The 18,132-nt window shown below is 46.0% G+C and overlaps 1 protein-coding gene across 2 annotated transcripts in view; it reads left to right on the top strand.

Annotated features, from left to right (window-relative positions):
* SHROOM1 (shroom family member 1) overlaps positions 1-9,320 on the top strand; it is a 63,724-nt gene extending 54,404 nt beyond the window's left edge. For both annotated transcript variants that reach the window (XM_033927217.1, XM_033927216.1), the window contains 3 exons: positions 510-624; positions 3,609-3,881; positions 7,555-9,320. In XM_033927217.1, the coding sequence (XP_033783108.1) occupies positions 510-624; positions 3,609-3,881; positions 7,555-7,809 (643 nt within the window). In that variant the 3' untranslated portion in view covers positions 7,810-9,320. The remainder of the gene's footprint in view (positions 1-509; positions 625-3,608; positions 3,882-7,554) is intronic.
* The last annotated feature ends 8,812 nt before the right edge of the window (positions 9,321-18,132 follow it).

Consider the following 18,132-nt stretch of genomic DNA (forward strand, 5'->3'; position numbering starts at 1 on the left):
TTCTCAGGCCAAAGAGGTACAAATCTGGTATAAAGAACGTACACTTCTCCCTCCGTATTCACTGTGATAGGGGATTAACAGAACCACAAATACAGAAAAACCGTGAATAACGTTTTCATATGTTATTTGCTGTGTTTTCTATTAAAAACCATCGTGAATATAGTGAAACCACGAATAACATGGTGGGAGACCTGGCCTGTTCCTGAAGGAGAGGCAAAACACGGTGAAGAAAGTGCCGGGAATCAGCGATTTTCTCTGTAAACACTTGGAATCAGCGATTTCTCTATGCAAGCTGATGTAATTTGGGGGGAGGAGCCAGCAAGCTAAAAACCGTGAATAATCGAAACCGCGAATGCTGAAACTGCGAATATGGAGGGAGAAATGTAATGCTTTTGAATCTTTTGGATTAGTCCTGGGCGGAAAGACTTTGCTTCCTTCTGTCCAGTTTGGTAACTTTTAACCAGTTCTAATTAGTCACAAACTCAGCGAGAGTCTTGTTTTGTGTGCAGGAAAGATGGAGCAGTAGAGATCTCTTCCAAATCTGTAACACTTCCTGAGAAATGCCAAAGGTGGGACACCAGCCAGGAGAGATCACAGGAGCTGGATGACATCACTGCAAAGAAAGTAAATAGACTAATGTAAAGAAGATGGAAACCTCTTCCCTAGAATAGTTCATTGTCTCCATGAGCAAAACAAAACTGCAGAAAAATTTACATGGCGCAGGAATTTATTAAATAAAAGTCATAAAAACCTATCTATATAATAAAACCGTAGGCGGCGCATACGCACTCTAATCCGCGTGCTTCCGTGATCCGTATGTCCGTGGCCGGCAAGAGTGCACATGCAAACTTACAACAGCTCGCACTCACGGTCTGGCTGGCTCTTTAAAGTTTTTTTCGGTGCCGGCTCACCTGCTCCGCCTTCCTCTTCCTGCCAGTCTCAGCCGGACTCACTCCTCCCCCCCTGGCAGCCCTGAACCTGTTCCTCCGTTCCCCGCCCGACGGGCCGGTGAGTGCTGCGCCAGGGGCAATGCAGGTGGAGACTATCGGCGGCGGAGCCGGAGGGAAGGGGGGATGGGAGGCACGCGAAGCTGCAAGTCGCCGACTCCACCCCCCCCCCTCTCTCGAACCGCACAAGGACTGCCGTTGACGAAATTTGCCCCACCGTTCCTTCCCTTCCTCCATCAGGTACAGTTCAGCTACGCCTATGTTAAAAGCAGCTGCTTTGAAATTGGAGTCCTGCCGCCACCGTAACACGTTCCCTCTGCCGCGGTCCCATATGTCAGAGAAGGGGCGGGACCAAGGCAGAGGGGAACGTGCTACGGCAGTGGCAGGCCTCTGATTTCGATGCGGCTGCTTTTAACATTGGTGGAGCTGCACTGCACCTGATGGAGGGAGGGAAGGAAAGGTGGTTGTGCGCTGTTGAGCCCCTCTGCACGCGCCCAAACCAAAAAAGGAGCCAGGACTCTTCCCCACCCGGCGCCGGCAGACCCGAAAAAAACGGCCCTACCGAACAGACCCGCGAGCAGGGTTGCCATGGAAACCTAACCGGAATTACATGCAGTCGGCAAGGGTCAGTGAGAGGGGATCAGGAGCTAAAGAGAGATTGAAAAAAACAAACAAACAGTGCACAAGTAGAGAGAGACACACAGACAGTCACAGAAGGACAGGGGGCTAGAGCAGAGATGCTTGCAGGGAGAAAAAGCTAAGCAGTAATGTTACAGCTTGAGAGTGCAGACTGAGGAAGAAAGCAGAGACAGCGCTACACAGGGAAATGGAGGGAGGAAAGAGACAGAAAGAAAAATACAGACAGACATAAATTCTAGCACCCGTTAATGTAACGGGCTTAACGACTAGTATTACATAAATAAACCAATTGTATCCAAAAACCGGTCCTTGTTCTCGTGTGTAACGGACTCGACACGACCCGTGTTTCGATGAACACTTCTTCCTCAGAGGTCCCTGATGGATGGTACGTAGAATTTAAAAAAAAACAAAAACGGATTGGATAAAAACCAACAAAATCTCAAACGGAACAGTCATGAAAAACTCCTGTTGAAAGCGCTGCACTGAGAGACCCCTGAGGAAGAAGTGTTTTCCGAAACACGGGCCGTGTCGGGTCCGGTACACACGAGAACAAGGACCAGTTTTTGAATACAATTGGTTTATTTGTGTTGTATAGGTTTTTATGACTTTTATTGAATAAATTCCTGCGCCTTGTACATTTTTCTGCAGTTTTGGTTGGTTCTTTTTTGCCTTGCCTTCAAAACAAAACAAAAATGCACGTGAAAAATAGAATCCCAAGATTTCAACAATGAGCCGACTTCAGGGTCAAGGTGCAATTGGGTTGGTTGATTGCCTGCTCGCATGCGGTGGCATAGTAAGGGAGTGGTCCAGCCCAGGTGCCATGTTGATGGGTGTGCCAGCACCCCTCCGCCTCTTCCCACTCCTCCCCTCGCGCGCACCCCTCCTTCCCTTCCCCCAGACCTCTCGTTGTTCACCTCTGCGCGCAACAACTTCAACGCGTCAGCTCTCTCCTGCCGATGTCACTTCCGGGTGCTGCACATACGAAGTGACATCAGAGGGAGAGCTGCTAGGATCATAAGGAGCCCATTGGCATTATTGCTCACAGTGGAGAACAATTAGAGGTACAAGGAGAGGGGGGAGGGCATACATGCGGCAGGGTGAATGGGGTAAGGAGCAGTGGGGGTGGAGACGAGGCCAGGGGAGCCCCTCTCTCCCTCACTACGCCACTGCTCACATGGTGATGAATAAAGCCTGGAAATAAGATTCCACCCTGGGGTCGGTTGCTCTATGACCTTGAAGAGACTGGTTCACTTTCTTTTGCTCGTGTTGTTGTTGCAAGTGCTTTGAAAAGGGATGCATCCCGTACACCAGGGCTGTTCCATGTTGGACATTTGCTGTCATTAACTTTAATAAGGTCAGGTAGACGTGGACAGACTGTCTTCCACTTACTGCATTACCTAAAAGCAGCAGACGTCTGTGTCAAATGGATTTATATCTCAGGGTTGCAATACTCATTATGTTGCCAGAGATGGATCCACAAAGATTCCCTTGATTGCTGCTCATTTTTTTGTAAATAGATTTTTTTTTTAGACCATCAAAGTTTCTCATGCTCTTTGGGGCATCGTTCAGAACTTCCAGTGATTTGTTCCTTATTTTGTAAACTTCCTCCCTTCCCCCTTTGCTGCCCACCTAGGCGTGACAGTCCTTGGCCAATGGCCATCGATTATGGCTTCCTCTGGAACTCTCTGCATACCCATTCTGACTCTGACCAGTAGGTGTCACTGTTGTACATTGTTTCCTCCACAGTATCCCCTAACCTGGTCTGCCCAGGGAGCAAAAGTCTGCCAGGACCCTCTGGTGATGTGTCCTGCTACTTCTGTAGGTGGAATTAAGGCAGTGATCATGAGAACTTCCTCAGCATGGTCCTGAGGTTTCCACTAATGTGCTATGGTGCAAAAGCTAGTGATGAGCCAGTCGGAGCGTGGCTTTTCTGCTGCCTTTTGCTGCTTTATTGGTAATCGTATGGAGTGCAGGTTTGGGTTTTTTTTTTTTTTTTTGCATTGAGCCTCTTATCTATTTTAGAAGGAACTCATTTCCAACATTCAGTCAAAGCTGCAGCACCTCTGTGCCGAAAGAGAGCTGCTTCTGTCCGATATCCGGGAGAATGCCAGCTGCGGCGGAGAACTAGAGGCGGTGGTGAAAGCTGTCTGCAAACCGAACGAGTACGAGCGTTACCTGATGTACATCGGCGATCTGGAGAAAGTGGCGATCCTGCTACTGTGTCTGTCCATGCGTCTGGCCCGAGTGCAGAACGCCATGAGCAAAATGAGTGACGCGACGGATCCTGAAGAGCGGGTAAGTGGCAGGCCCATGGAAACGGGCAAGTTGGGATTTCTTCCCATTTACCCTCGTATAAAGCCTATAACCGCCCATTAACCTAAGATAGGAAACAATGACTTTCTCTTTCTTGTGGCTGGAGACAGTGGCGCAGTAAGAATGAGCGGCACCTGGGGCGTTGTTGCCCATCCCCCCCCCCCCCGCATGCATGCCTCCTTCTCTTTCCCCGTACCTTTTTAACTTCTCCGGCGTGAGCATCGTGCCCACATCGGTGTCCACTCGCCCTTTCATGTCACTTTCTAGGTGCGAGTCCCGGAAATGACATCGGAGACAGCGCCGATGCTGACGCAGGCAGCAACCTCGCACCGAGGAAGTAAAAAAAGGTACGGGGGGGAAGGCGAGGGGAGGGGGGTGCCGCGCCCATAGGAAGACTGCACCCAGGTCAGACCGCACCCCAACCCCCCTTACTATGCCACTGGCTGTGGACAGTGGCATTGTAAGGCGGGGTGGACCACCTTGGATTATTGTATTATTTTTAGATAAAAGCAGGTGGCGTGTTTTATGGCCAGTGACCGCTGTGGGGTTGCTTATTTCTTCAATTACTGTTAGCATTCCCCAGTCCTGTTGGACTTGAACTGAGGCCTTTTTCTCCACCTGCGTGGTTATTTAAATTTGCATAACTTGGAGTTTGTCCTCATTTTCCTCAGAAGAGAGTAGACTTTCTATTACCTTCATTGAAATACAAGGGTCATTTCATAAATAATGCATGTTGGGGAGTGGATGATGCAATTGTGGTAAAACCTTGTTTCACTTTCACTTTCACTTCAGTGCTTGAAGCAGCAGGACGTGTGCTTAGGAGCTCTGTAGTGTACATGGTGTGGCTGTGACAAGTGTGGGAAATAGAGGCTGCAGGTGTCTCTGGTACTGTGTCCGACGATCAGAGGTCGTACATTAAGATTGAAACTCTATGTGGCAAAAACACGACAGAAATCCACAGTGCGTTAACGTGAAGTTTGTGGCGAGTTAACAGTGGACCGTGGTGGGCAACTCGTTTTCGGAGTGGTTGTGCGAGTATAGATGATGATGCAAGACAAGGAAGGCCGACATCAGCAACCGATGAGCGATGTGTGAAACTCGTGGCTGATGCTCTTGAACAGACAAAGTTCCATGTGGAAGAAGCATCACAGCAGTTATGATGGTGATTTTTTTTTGCAAAAAATGCGCAGAAAAATGCACCAAACCCGACCTCAGTTGCTTTTGGCTGGGCCATTCATTCTTTATGACAACGCTCGCCCGCACATAGGGAATGTCGTCATTGAAAAACTATGCGAATACAGCTGGGAGGTACAGTGGTGCCTCGCATAACGGCCGCCTCGCACAGCGAACGCTGCGCACAACGAACTTCTTGTCTTGATTCGTACAACGGACTTCGTTTCACACAACGAAGTCGCCCGAGCTGCATCGCAAACCTCCCCCCGCCGCCACCGCATATTGTTAAACCTCCCCCCGCCGCCACCGCATATTTTTATACCTCCCCCTGCCGCCACCGCATATTGTTAAACCTCCCCCCGCCGCCACCGCATATTTTTAAACCTCCCCCCGCCGCCTGGGCCTGCGCTGATCTCTGAATGGCTGCAGTCAGCTCTCGCGGGACTCACAAGAACTAACTGCAGCCATTCGGAGATCGGCATGGGCCCACACAGGCGTGCAGAGGAATTGCTCCTGATCTCTGCGCTTCTGGCCTGTACGCCACTGGCTGGGAAAGATGGGAGGAATTAAAAAAGGTACTGGGGAGTATGTGGGGGGTGATTATAATACACAGCAAGGATCAACAAAACCCCTGTCTCCCCTCCCCTTCACATATATCCCCTCTATATCATGCTAACAGCTCTAACAAGATAAATTTATCTTTTTTTATGTCATCTTAGCATATTTTATGCTACAGAACGAATTATTTTTTTTTACATGTATTGTTATGGGAAAACGCGTTTCACATAACAAACTTTTCGCATAACAAACTTGCTCCTGGAACGAATTAAGTTCGTTGTGTGAGGCACCACTGTATTACCCTCATGCTCCTTACAATCTAGACACGAGTCCACCAGACTTTGACCTTTTCCAAAGTTGAAACAACCTATGCGTGGACATCATTGTGCATCTCCTAGAAGAGCTTTCTTCCGCTGTTACCCGAGCCATTCGGCAACTGAACAAAAATGGTGTCTTGGATGGAATAATGAAGTGTCCTGGACGTTCGGACTTGGTTATTGCAAAGCAGGGAGACTATATTGAAGGATTGTAAAGAAATACTTGGAAAAAAAACAACAACTAAACATGTAAATTTTAAAAAATGACCCTCGTATTTTCTACTCTTTTCTTACTTTCTTACCCAGAAACTGCCATGTAGCATTCCAGACCAGAGGGGTGCAACAATTTAACTAGCAGAAAGACCACCCGAGAAGATAGCACCATGGAGCCCATGGATGTGCCTCTCACCGTCATGGCCAACTGTAGGTCTAGCAGTGGCGTACCGAGGGCGAGATGCGTCCCCCTCTACTCTCCTTCCTCGCCTCCCCAATGCCCAATGCACGCGCCACTTCCCTTCCCCCGTACCTCTGTAACATTCGTGGCATGATCAGCAACCTCCAAGCTGCGGTTGCGCCTAAGTCAGCTCTTGTTCTGACGTTACTTCCTAGGTGCGGGTCCAGGAAGTGACATCAGAAGAGCTGATGAACGTGGCGGGGGAGAAGGAGGGGAAGAAGCTGGGATGGAGAAGAGGACAAGTGCCGCACCCCTACCAAGATGGCGCTCAGAGTGAACTGCCCCTCCCCCCTTCCTGCGCCACTGAGGTCTTGGTGTTTCAGCTTCTGACTGCCAAGCGGTTGTGTGCTTAGCATAGTTAGAGGACATTAGGCCTGCAGCGAGAGTGAAAAACCAGACGCCAGTTGCTCTGTCTGTTCCTAACCAACTACAGATGCCCAGGCAGCTAAGGTTTGCTGGAAATGTTTGCTTTTAGTAGATCTGCTGGGGAAATCCATCAAACTTTCTCTAGCGGATCTGGATAAAATTCAGAGGAAAACCAACATTTGCAAAGTGGATCTGAGAAATCTGATTCTGTCTGGACTTACGTGGTTTCACTGGTCCAACAACATTGACTTGGAGTGGGGGGAGGGGGGGAGTCTTATTTTCCTTCACTAAAAAGTTGATGAAGAATCTGGCAAAATGTTGGCATGTTTGATTGTATTTGTGACCCACTTTATTCCAGAGTGAGGAACCGCAGGTAACTTACAAATTTGGAAACAGGTATATATGTATGTTGCATATTTGCAAACCTGCTTTTGAAAAGACATTGAAGAGAAATCACTTAACCTCTTTCTGTCTGCAATTTTCCCTTAGCCGTGTAGCCGTGTGTGAATTCAAGAGGGCCTGGGATGTCTCGGAGAAAGAGATAATGGTTACTGCGGGTGGAGTAGACTAGATGGGCCATTTGGCCTTTATCTGCCATCCTGTTTCTGTGTTTCATACCTGTCAAGTGCTGGAGCACCTGAATCCTTCCCACTTTGCATGGCAAGGCTTACAGAAAAATAAGTGCTTTCATTCACCATGTTCTTTGCTATTTTAGGGTTTTTTTTATCACTTGTTCTCATTGAATTTGTTTTATTATGCATTGATTCTCACATTCTTGTCATTTCAGCAATCGCTCGTTCAGCGGCACAGTCTTCTCTCTAGACAACGGGAAGACGCCAAAGATCTGAAAGAGAACCTGGATCGAAGGGAGCGACTGGTTGCGGGCATCCTCCAAAGACACCTGAGCGAGCAGCAGGTCCAGGACCACAGCCAGTTTGTGAGGCAGAAAACCTCCTTCCTGATTAAGCACAAAGATCTGGAGGAGCAGATAAAGTTTCACGAGGAACAGTTAGCGAGCCTCCAGAAGAGCATTCCTCGCTAATCGGCACAGAGTGACCCGGTTCTCGCTCCCGCGCACTTTCTAGACTTTATTCCAGAAGACAGTTTTCCTTATTCCGTGCCTATGGAAACAAATCTCTCTTGCATAAGACTCTGGGGGCTAGTTTGGAGTCTATTTGTGTCTGTTCTGACGCAGAGAAGAGACGAGATCAGTTTTTAAATGATCTCACTGGCTGTACAGCCCCCTTCCAAAAAAACAGGAGAAGCCTTCCTGTAGTACCACAGTATTAAACAGTTGGAGCAAATCCTTTCATAGTGCACAGAGCCAGAAAGTGTTCTCTGCAAAGAAACACACGCACCCATTCCTCCCTCCTCCGTTTCCCTGGGACTGACTGATAACAGATCACGTGCTAAATTACCAATTTCTCCCCACAACTGCTGCTCCACCCCCATCTCCATCCGCTAGGGATCTGGGGGATTCCCCCCCCCCTCTTTTGGGAGTGGGCAGGAACTTAAATATTTGAAATAAGCAGCGCGGTGAGTTTCCGTCCAGGTTAGATTAGGAGATCAACAAGACTCGGAGCGCCGCGAGGCGTGGAGCGGAGCTGAACCGTATCCACCGGATTGTTCCCATGGCCTTCTGTGCTCCAGTTGCTGGATTTCACTCGGCACCCGGCCCAGTTTAGGCAGTGCAGTCAGGCTGTAACGTATCGCAGCTGGTGCTGGTGATCTTTCTCAGGGAGCGATGCGGAAAAAGTCTTACCCTCCCCCCCACTCATGCAGATGACCTCATTAACTCTCTTGCGTCTGCTTAAATCTTGTCATCTTCTAATGCAGCTTGGCTGTCTCATGGCATCTGTCGCTGAGAAGCCGAGTCCTGTGGCAGGGGATAGTCTACTTTTGGACTCTGGTAAAGAAAGCAAAAAGCAGGAAATGGCTTCCATCTTCCCACTTGGTTGGGGGGGGGGGGGGGTTGTGTTTCTCTCACTACCACTTCTTGAGAAAAATCAGATCTGGCCTCGAGGTACTGTTGCACTATGAGCCTGCGATTTTCCCCTCCCCACCCCCCACTTATTTTGGAAACTTCCTCCTTGCCTTTTGCTGCTCAGCCATTGGAGTGATTAGTAACATTCTTACTTGGAGCGACTGGCAGTATTACTACATAAGAACAAAAGAATTACCATACTGGGACAGACCAAAGGTCTATAAAGTCCAGTATCCTGTTTCCAACAGTGGCCAACCCAGGTCCCAAGTACCTAGCTAGATCCCAAGTAGTAAAACAGATTTTATGCTTCTTATCCTAGGAATAAGCAGTGAATTTTCCCAAGCCTATGGACTTCTCTTTTAAGAAATTATCCAATTCTTTTTTTAAACCCCGCTAAGCTAACTGATTTCAGCACATTTTCCAGCAACGAATGCCAGAGTTAAATTACATATTGTGTGAAGAAATATTTTCTCTGGTTTGTTTTGAATCTACTGCTTAGTAGCTTAGGAGCATTTTTGGAAAGAGCGAGGAAGCGATTCACATCTACCCTTTCCACTCTATTAATTATTTTATAGACCTCTGTCATATCACCCCTGAGCCATCTCTTCTCCAAGCTGAAGAGCCCTAGTTGCTTTAGCCTTTCCTCAGGGAAGTTGTCCCATTCCTTTTATCATTTTTGTCACCCTTCTCTGTACCTTTTCTAATTCCATTATATCTTTTTTTGAGATATGGTGACCAGACCTGCACACAGTATTCAAGGTACGGCCATACCATAGAGCAATACAAGGGCATTATAACATTCTCATCTTTGTTTTCCATTCCTTTCCTGATCATTCCTAACATTCTATTTGCTTTCTTAGCAGCTGAAGGTTTCAACGTATCCTCAACAATGGCACCTAGATCCTTTTCCTGGGCAGTGACTCCAAACACAAAACCCAGCATCACATAGCTATAGTTCGGGTTCCTCTTTCCCACATTCACTTTGCACTTGCTCACATTAAACATCATCTGCCATTTTGACGCCCAGTCTCACAAGGTCCTCTTGCAATTTTTCACAATCCTCTTGCGATTTAAAAACTTTGAGCCATCAACAAATGTAATTCTCTCACTTGTTATTTCCATCTCTAGATCCTTGATAAAAAGCAGTGGTCCCAGCACAGACCCCTGGGGAACCCCACTATTTACCCTTCTCCATTGTGGTGTTAAACTGATTTTTTTTTTTTTTGCAGCGATACGTCTCATGGAACCAAAATCTTCGGTGACCCGTCAAATGCGCGTGGGACAGTTTCGCTCCAGCAATTGCATCCTGATATTTGCGTGCCCTGACATTTGCTCGCATGGTCTTTTTTATGGGTTACATGGTCTCCCCCCCCCCCCCCCACATACACACACCACTACACTCAAAAACATTCACTTCCTATCTAGTATTAGGGTTAGAAACATAGAGTATGACGGCAGAAGAGGGCCGGCGGCCCAACAAGTCTGCCCACTCAAGACCCCTCCCTCCCTGGATTACCCATCTTTTATGCATAACCCTGTAGCACCCCCACCTGTTTGTCCCATCGAATTTTGAAGTCGAGCACGCTACTAGCCTCGACTACCTGGCGTAGAAGTTTATTCCATCGATCAATCACCCGCTCGGTAAAGAAGTACTTCCTGGTGTCACCATGAAATCTTCCCCCCTTAAGTTTTAGCGGATGCCCTCTTGTTGCAATGGGACCCATAAGAAAAAATATATCTTCCTCCACGTCAATGCGACCCGTGATGTTTTAATAATGATTATGGGAACCCTTTTTACTTGATATCTGGAAGGTCCTGATTTGCTCAGACTCCTTATGCCCCATCCCTTGTGAGGGGCTTGAGGCCTTTCAGGGCCTTCCAGATGGTACACCGACAAATCCGACGGTCTGCAATTCTTGTGCATGCACTTCTCCGGAGTGCCGTTTGCCCTGCGCAGATTTGTCGGTGTACCATATCTTTTAGTATTCTAGTGCAATAGAATACCATTTCAACCTGCAGAGACAGTAAGACTGCCAGCTTGGTTTTGCCCGTAAAGTGACCCGAGAGTGGGATGTGTTCTGCAGTGGGTTTCCCACGGAACCCATAGACCTGGATCTCTCTTCATCTTCCTGTATGAATATTCCGGAAGTCGGGTCTCTAGGAGTTTGCTGCTGCTTCTGCTTCTGGGGGGAGAGAGGGGGGAGGGGGGGAGACAAAACCGTGAACGGGACAAATCTTTTGTATCTGCTTCGGCAGTATCATTCAGAGCCATGGGGGTCAATTTATCCCATTGTCACCTTTATTGAGAAACGTAGCCCTTGAGGCATAATGTGTTAAAAGCATTTTACCAATCACTGCATTCACTGCTGGTGTTAAAAAGGCACTTACTGAATTTATTTATGTGTCACCTTAAACAGCAAACAAAAAATCTTTTAAACTGACTGTATATTCAATGCAGTAATGTAATTACATGTACATTTTATTAAAATAGTTTTGTTGTGTTACTGAAAGAGATTTCATTAAGGTTGCGGAATTAAGGTGAGTCAGGAAAAGCTGAATTATTGGAAAAGATTCTGTGACTGGTCTTACAGTATAAGATACCTCGAGTCCACTTGATGTGAGCCCAGGGTGTCTATTTTCCCTCCGATGTTCCCATGTTCTCTTTTCAAGCGGCCAAACTAAATTCAAGGCTTGCCCAAATTATACTTGACGCCTCTTCATACCTCCCACTTTAGAAAAAAGCTCAAAACTCTAATTTTCAATGGACCAAATCCTTAATGCTCCCCACTTCCGCCTTAACGCTCCCCTTCTCCACATTAGAAAACAGATCAAAAACTCTTCTTTGCAACAGATCAAATCCTTAACCCTCCCCTCCCCCTCCTCAACGCTTCCCACCTCTTCCTTTACTTTTTCCCCCTGCTCCCCCCCACCCTTCCAAGATTGTTGCTCCCCCCTCTCATCTAATATGCTTTGTTCCCCCTTCTCATAAATCCAATTGTATTCTCTTACAGTACATACTGTATATGCTCTGTATTAGCCCTTCCCTCACCTAAATTGTCAATGTAAACTAGTTTTGACCTTTCGATTGCCTTGTTATGTTCTTCTTTTTTCAATCGCACTGTATGTACTTCATCTATTTGTTGTGAACCGCCTAGAACTTCCTGGGTATGGCGGTATACAAAAAAATAAATTATTATTATTATTATTATCTCCCTTCCTTGTTGATTTTCCGCCCTCTCTCTTCCTTCCCCTTTCTCACCCCACCCGTAGTGCAAACCTGTAATAAGAGATTGTTTCTTAGTGCTACCATGAGAGAACTAAGCAAGTGAAAAATGTCTTCTTAGCTTTGGAAAAAGTCAACCTGTGAACAAGTTGTCCATTTTTCATGGCTTTACGCTCTGTACATTGGGAAATATGACGTGCCATGCAGTAAATTATGAAACCGCAGGAAAGGAACCATGACCAGGGCAGAATTCTGTGGTGTGGATCCCAAAGCCTGAACAGGCAGTCCCCGAGTTACAGACCCTCGACTTAAATTCGACTCGTACTTAAGAACGCAGTTGTGGCTTCATTTGATTTCACTGAGCAGTATTTCCAGTGAAATAAGCTCCTCCACTTTTCCTGCAGCAGATTCAGGCATGACGACTGGCCACATTAAGAACAGTGTGTGGTTGTGAATGCTGTACCTTAGAGGGAACACTGTTAGGGACAGTCGGCCCTTTTGTCAACTGGGAGCAGAATCTGAAAATCTACAAGTTCTGAGTTCCATACAAATCCGACTTAAGAAGTAACTCGTTCTTAACCCGGGGACTGCCTGTAAAAGGAATAATCAAGCCATTGTGACATCACTGATGAAGCTGGCTCTTAGGCATTGGTGGAATGAGGCATTATGACATCACAGTATCTGCTCTGGACACCAGAGACTGTCATTCTTTAGTGTCTATGTCAACCTCAGTCCTTCTCCACCAGCATTCTTCAATGCAAGGTTTGATAGTAAATGGTCGTGACCATTTATACTCTTGATTCTTCCCTCTCTTCTTAAAGAATAACCCAGGGATGGTCTCCCATGGTTAACCCTGAGGATGTGGAAAAAATTCTGTCCCTGTGTCATTCTCTATTAAGATATAATGAAAAAGGATGGGGTGGATAGTAATGTAGTAGATGTTGATAGCTAAAAACCAGTTGGCCCATCCATTCTGTCCTGTGAAAGTATTGCCCGTCATGGTTTAGGTTCCATAGGTTGGGGGAAATATGATGTAGAAAACCAGTCTTCACGGTCAACAGCAGCAAAGGAACCCACAGAGAAAGCTGATGACAAAATGGAGTACAAGAGAGCTGTTGATTTCCTAACTTAGGGCCAGATTTTCAAAAAAACGCGATTGTAAAAAAAGCGAGTCATTCTCCCAAAAAACGTTTCGGCAAATGAGGTTGGCAGAGAATGCATCCCGGTGCTGTGTGGCTTCTGAAGGCTGACGGCGGCACTGCTTCTAGAGGAGGGAGTCTTATGAAGCTGCAAGGAGGTAGACTCCAGAGCAACGGTTTTGTGCACAGACATGAGGTAGAAGCTGTGACGAAATTCAAAAGAGAAGGGACATACACAGAGAATCCCTAAATTGCAAGAGGATTGAAACCAAGTATAAAGCATTTCTGCTAATAAAAAAACCCCAAACTGAAATACTTTGGACATTTCTAAGAAGGTGTAGGCAGACTGGCTTGGTCAATTGGCGGCAGGAACTTCTACCGCAGCTTTGTAAAAGCCAGCGTAAGTTATTAACGAAACCTGGAATTTTGGGGGCTTTCTCAGGCGGACAATGCCGTGGGGAATGTTGTTGAAATTTTCCCATGTCATTTCAAACTAAATAACATCTCCAGCATTTTTGTTTTAATTGGACTGTTTTTGCTGGTTGCACTTGGATTCTGCAGTCATAAATAAAATGATTCTTCCTTGCTCTGATCTGTTTGAGGCCTTTTCAGAGGCTGCCGTGAGAGACCAACAACTGTGCAGTTTCTGAAAACAACAGCACTTCTGTTGAGGGCACTGATGGAATCTGCAGAGAACAGGAGGCCAAAGATCGTACAGGGAGAAAACATGTTTCTCAGAATTACAGTAGTTCTGAAGTAGATTCAACAAAATATGTATTAAAAAAAAAATCTTTGCAACAAATCCAGCGGAGGTGGTGGAGAAAAAGACAACATCTGAATTTAGGAGGACATGGGACAAGATTCTCTGAGGCAGAGAATGACACGGGGACAAATTTTTCCTGTCCTTGCCCCATTCCTACAAGCTCTGTCCGCATCTGTACAAGCCTCAAACCTTTTAAAATCCTAAGTAGCAACATTCTAGAGCTCGGATTGTGATGTCATAATGCCTCATTCCACCAATGCCTAAGCTCCATCCTCATCCGCTCAAGCTGCAAACACTTTAAAATCCTAAGTAGCAACATTCTAGAGCTCAGATTGTGATGTCATAATGCCTCATTCCACTAATGCCTAAGCACCCAAAGACTTCCCGAGACTGCTGTTAGCTACATATTACTAGGTATAATAATAAATATATGTCTGTACATAACGTGCCCCATAAAGTGGAATAAAAAAAGCAAACGTAAGTCAGTATAGGGGCAAAACGTCTCCTCTCGGATCCTTTCTGGGAACTTGTGCCACACGGTGCAGGAAGTTTGGGCTGGACTTGCATATCCAGCACTGGAGGGCTCCTGTACCGACTGCCGAGTTAGGGTGAAGAAGTGGCAATCCTGCCATAAGCACCACAAGAGTTTTCTATGCTTCCGAGGGCCACAGAAAAAGCACTTGGTGGGCCAGGTTCTGGCCTGTGGGTTGGACAAACCTGCTATGGCTTTATATGGTTCATTTTTTGTGCTTTCAATTTTATTGTATCTGAGAAAATGCAGGGAAATAAGTCATGAACCTGAGGTCTACCACTCTGCTTTGGTATTAAGTCTGCAACATTTCCTTAGCCATGCAAACAGATAAATATTTGGAGGTATTTGGAATGCGGCAGGTTTTTCTTTTTTTTCTCAAGTTTTAAATGTATATAATTTGGCTCTTTCCTGCAGGCGTTTACTCTTGTGCATGTTCCAGAACAGAGGCCCTTGTGATCTCCTGCCTTCCTGTTAATCTCAATCACGACATCTTTGAGGAAAGCAATTCTTTTAGCCGTGATGAATTTTGCACATTCCTGAGTTCATGCATGGTGGTGGCTAAATCATTTTAAAAATGTACTACATGCATAATACCATCTGATGCCACCAGATCTCATTACCCAGCCCACTGTGTAGCTTGACTGCCTGTGTCATGGGGGGAGAGAGAAATAGTTTGGGTGTGGCTGGAAACATTCTTTCTGTATCTGTAAAAAAATCTACAGTCAGAGATTGAAGGAACGCTGAGCCTACCACACAGGTGTCTGCAGGAAGTTAATAGCTTCTAAAGCAGAAGGTCCTGGTGCTTGGATCAGAAATGGAGTGAGACTGGTTTCAAGATTCGGCGTGTTAACACAGGTCACACAGGGATGAGCTGCTACCTAGCCGGCAGCGTGGGAAGAAAGTGTTTTTAATCAGGTGTGGGTTACCCTGAGGAGAGAAAAATAAACAGCTCAGGGTGTGACAAAGGTCCAGATTCTCAAAATTTACCGTGCCTTCAATGATGGTCACTACATTAGCTCCATCCGGTTTACTGCGTGAGAATGGCTCACTGTGTTCTTTTCCACGTCTCCTAGCAGCCTCCAACTCTACCATGCAAATGTATTAAAACAAAATCATAAATATTAAAATGATAGTCAAATGGATTCATTAATATTTAAACGAGCACTCCGGGCGATTCTCCATCAACGCCGGGTGGTTCTCCAAGCGTGGCGCTGGCTTTTCTGAGGGTGGGGTGAGTGGATCATAAAGAGGAGGACCCATGCTCATAAGCCACTCTAACCACTGCATTTATAGTGAAAAAGGTGAGTCCACCAAAACCCCCTCAACCCTACTGTACTGCCGCAGAGATGGCACCTGCAGCCATAAGGGCTAGTGGGGTTGTAGACAGGTGGGTATAGTAATAATAATAATAATAATAATTTTATTTTTTATATACCGCCATACCCAGCGAGTTCTAGGCGGTTTACATCAATTCAAAAGGATCTACGTTATCTAGCAGATTTACAAACAAATAAAATAAAACAGTTCGGTAACAAGTAAAAACTGAAATTGACCGAGGATGGGGGAGGATTGTTGAAGACTTGGAAGAGAGGAGCAGAAAAAAAGGGGGGGAGAATGTTGGGGGGGGAGAGGAAAAAGTGAGCGGGTAGGGCCATTAGAGGTCTTGTTTGCTGAAAAGGTAAGTTTTGAGAGATTTTCTGAAGTCGAAGTAGGAGGGGGCTTCGAGGATCATTTGGGCCAGCCATGTGTTGAGCTTGGCTGCTTGGTAGGCGAAGGTTTTGTCTATGAATCTTTTATAGTGGCAGAGTTTTAGTGAGGGGAAGGCGAAAAGTTGAGTTCTACGGGATTTCTTGTTTATGTGATAGAGGTTAAAGTGGGGGTTGATGTAGCTTGGAGTAGCACCATTAACCGATTTGTAGCAGAAGCATGCAAACTTGAAAAGGACTCTGGAATCGAATGGCAGCCAGTGTAGTTGGTGGTAGAAGGGGGTGACATGTTCCCATTTCTTTAGGCCGAAGATGAGACGCACGGCGGTGTTTTGGATTAATTTTAATCTCCTGGTGGTTTTCTTCGTGGCGTTTAGGTAAATGATGTTGCAGTAGTCAAGAGTGCTGAGGATGGAAGATTGAACCAGCAGACGGAAAGCGGAGTCGTCAAAGTATTTTTTTATTGTGCGTAGTTTCCATAGTACGGAGAAGCTTTTCTTGACCATGTGTTCAGTGTGGTTTTCTAAGGATAAATTTTTGTCCAGAGTGACTCCCAGAATTTTTAGGGTGGGTTCAATAGGGAAAGTAATTCCTTTCAATTGGATAGAGTTGTTTTTGATTTTGTCATTAGGGGTGGCTAGGAAGAATTTTGTTTTGTCGGGATTGAGTTTCAGTCTGAACGAGAGCATCCAAAGTTCGATCTGGTTAAGAATATTTGTGATGTGGTTAAGTAGTTCTTTTGAGAAATTGGTTAGTGGGATGGCAATTGTGATATCATCTGCATATATAAAGAATTTGAGGTTGAGGTTGTGTAGGAGGTTACCTAGGGAGGCTAGGTAGATATTAAACAGAGTGGGTGACAGGGGGGAGCCCTGAGGAACCCCACAGGTGTTATCCCAGCTGTATGAGAAGGCATTGTTTTTGCAAACCTTGTATGATCTATTTCTTAGGAATCCCTGGAACCAGTTGAGGACCTGATCAGAAATGCCGATGTGTGCCAGGCATTCTAGGAGAATGGTGTGATCTACCAGGTCAAAGGCACTACTGAGGTCCAGTTGTATTATCAGGGCACTTGTGCCCTGGCTGAAGAGCGTGTGGAGGTGGTCAAGAAGGGAGGCTATGATGGTTTCGGTGCTGTGATTTGCGCGGAAACCTGATTGACTGTCACTTAGTATGTTGAATTTTTCAAGATATGCTGCAAGTTCCGCCTTTACCAACCCTTCTGCTATTTTGGTGAATAAGGGAATGCTTGCGATCGGTCTGTAGTTGGATGGGGAATCCGGTGGTTCTTTCGCATTTTTTATGATTGGGGTGATCATGATATGACCTTGCTCAGACGGGAAGTTACCTGTGGATAGGAGGGAGGTGACCCATGTCATCATGGTAGCTTTAAAGTGGAGCGGGGCAGCTATCATAATGTTCGGAGGGCATGTGTCCAATTTGCAGAAGGTGCGTGAGTATTTGTTGTAATAGGTATTAAAGGTGTGCCAGTCGAATGTTTTAAATTGTTTCCAGCTAAGGTCTGTTCTGGTTCCTGGGTCAGGGTTAGATAAATCTGGGAGCGGGAGAATGGGGAACTGCTCGAGGGGATTGGGTATGGTGGGCAGTATGGACCTTAGTTTTTGGATTTTGGTGTTAAAGTAGTCTGCAAGTGAGTTTGGAGTTAGTGTAGATTCTTCGTTTGTGTTTGTGAAGGTCTCGATGTTGTAGAGATCATTGACCAGTTTGAAGAGGTTACTGCTGTTGGATTTGGTGTTGCCTATTTTGTGGGAGTAGAAATTTTTCCTTTTTTCATTAGTGAGGTTTTTGTAATTTTTTAGTTTTTGTCTCCAGGCCAATCTGTGTTCTAGGGTTTTGGATTTTTGCCATATTCTTTCTGCTTTTCTGAGGTCCTTCTTAGCCATCAGCAGGTTTTGGGGGTCTCGATGTTATATATATGGGAGTTGTAGTGAGATGTTTATGTGGCACCCTTTATGTGACGTTCACAGCAGTGCCCTGTAAGGTACCCCTCTACTCTG

The sequence above is a fragment of the Geotrypetes seraphini genome, chromosome 18, assembly GCF_902459505.1.
Source record: "Geotrypetes seraphini chromosome 18, aGeoSer1.1, whole genome shotgun sequence".
Lineage (NCBI taxonomy): Eukaryota > Metazoa > Chordata > Amphibia > Gymnophiona > Dermophiidae > Geotrypetes > Geotrypetes seraphini.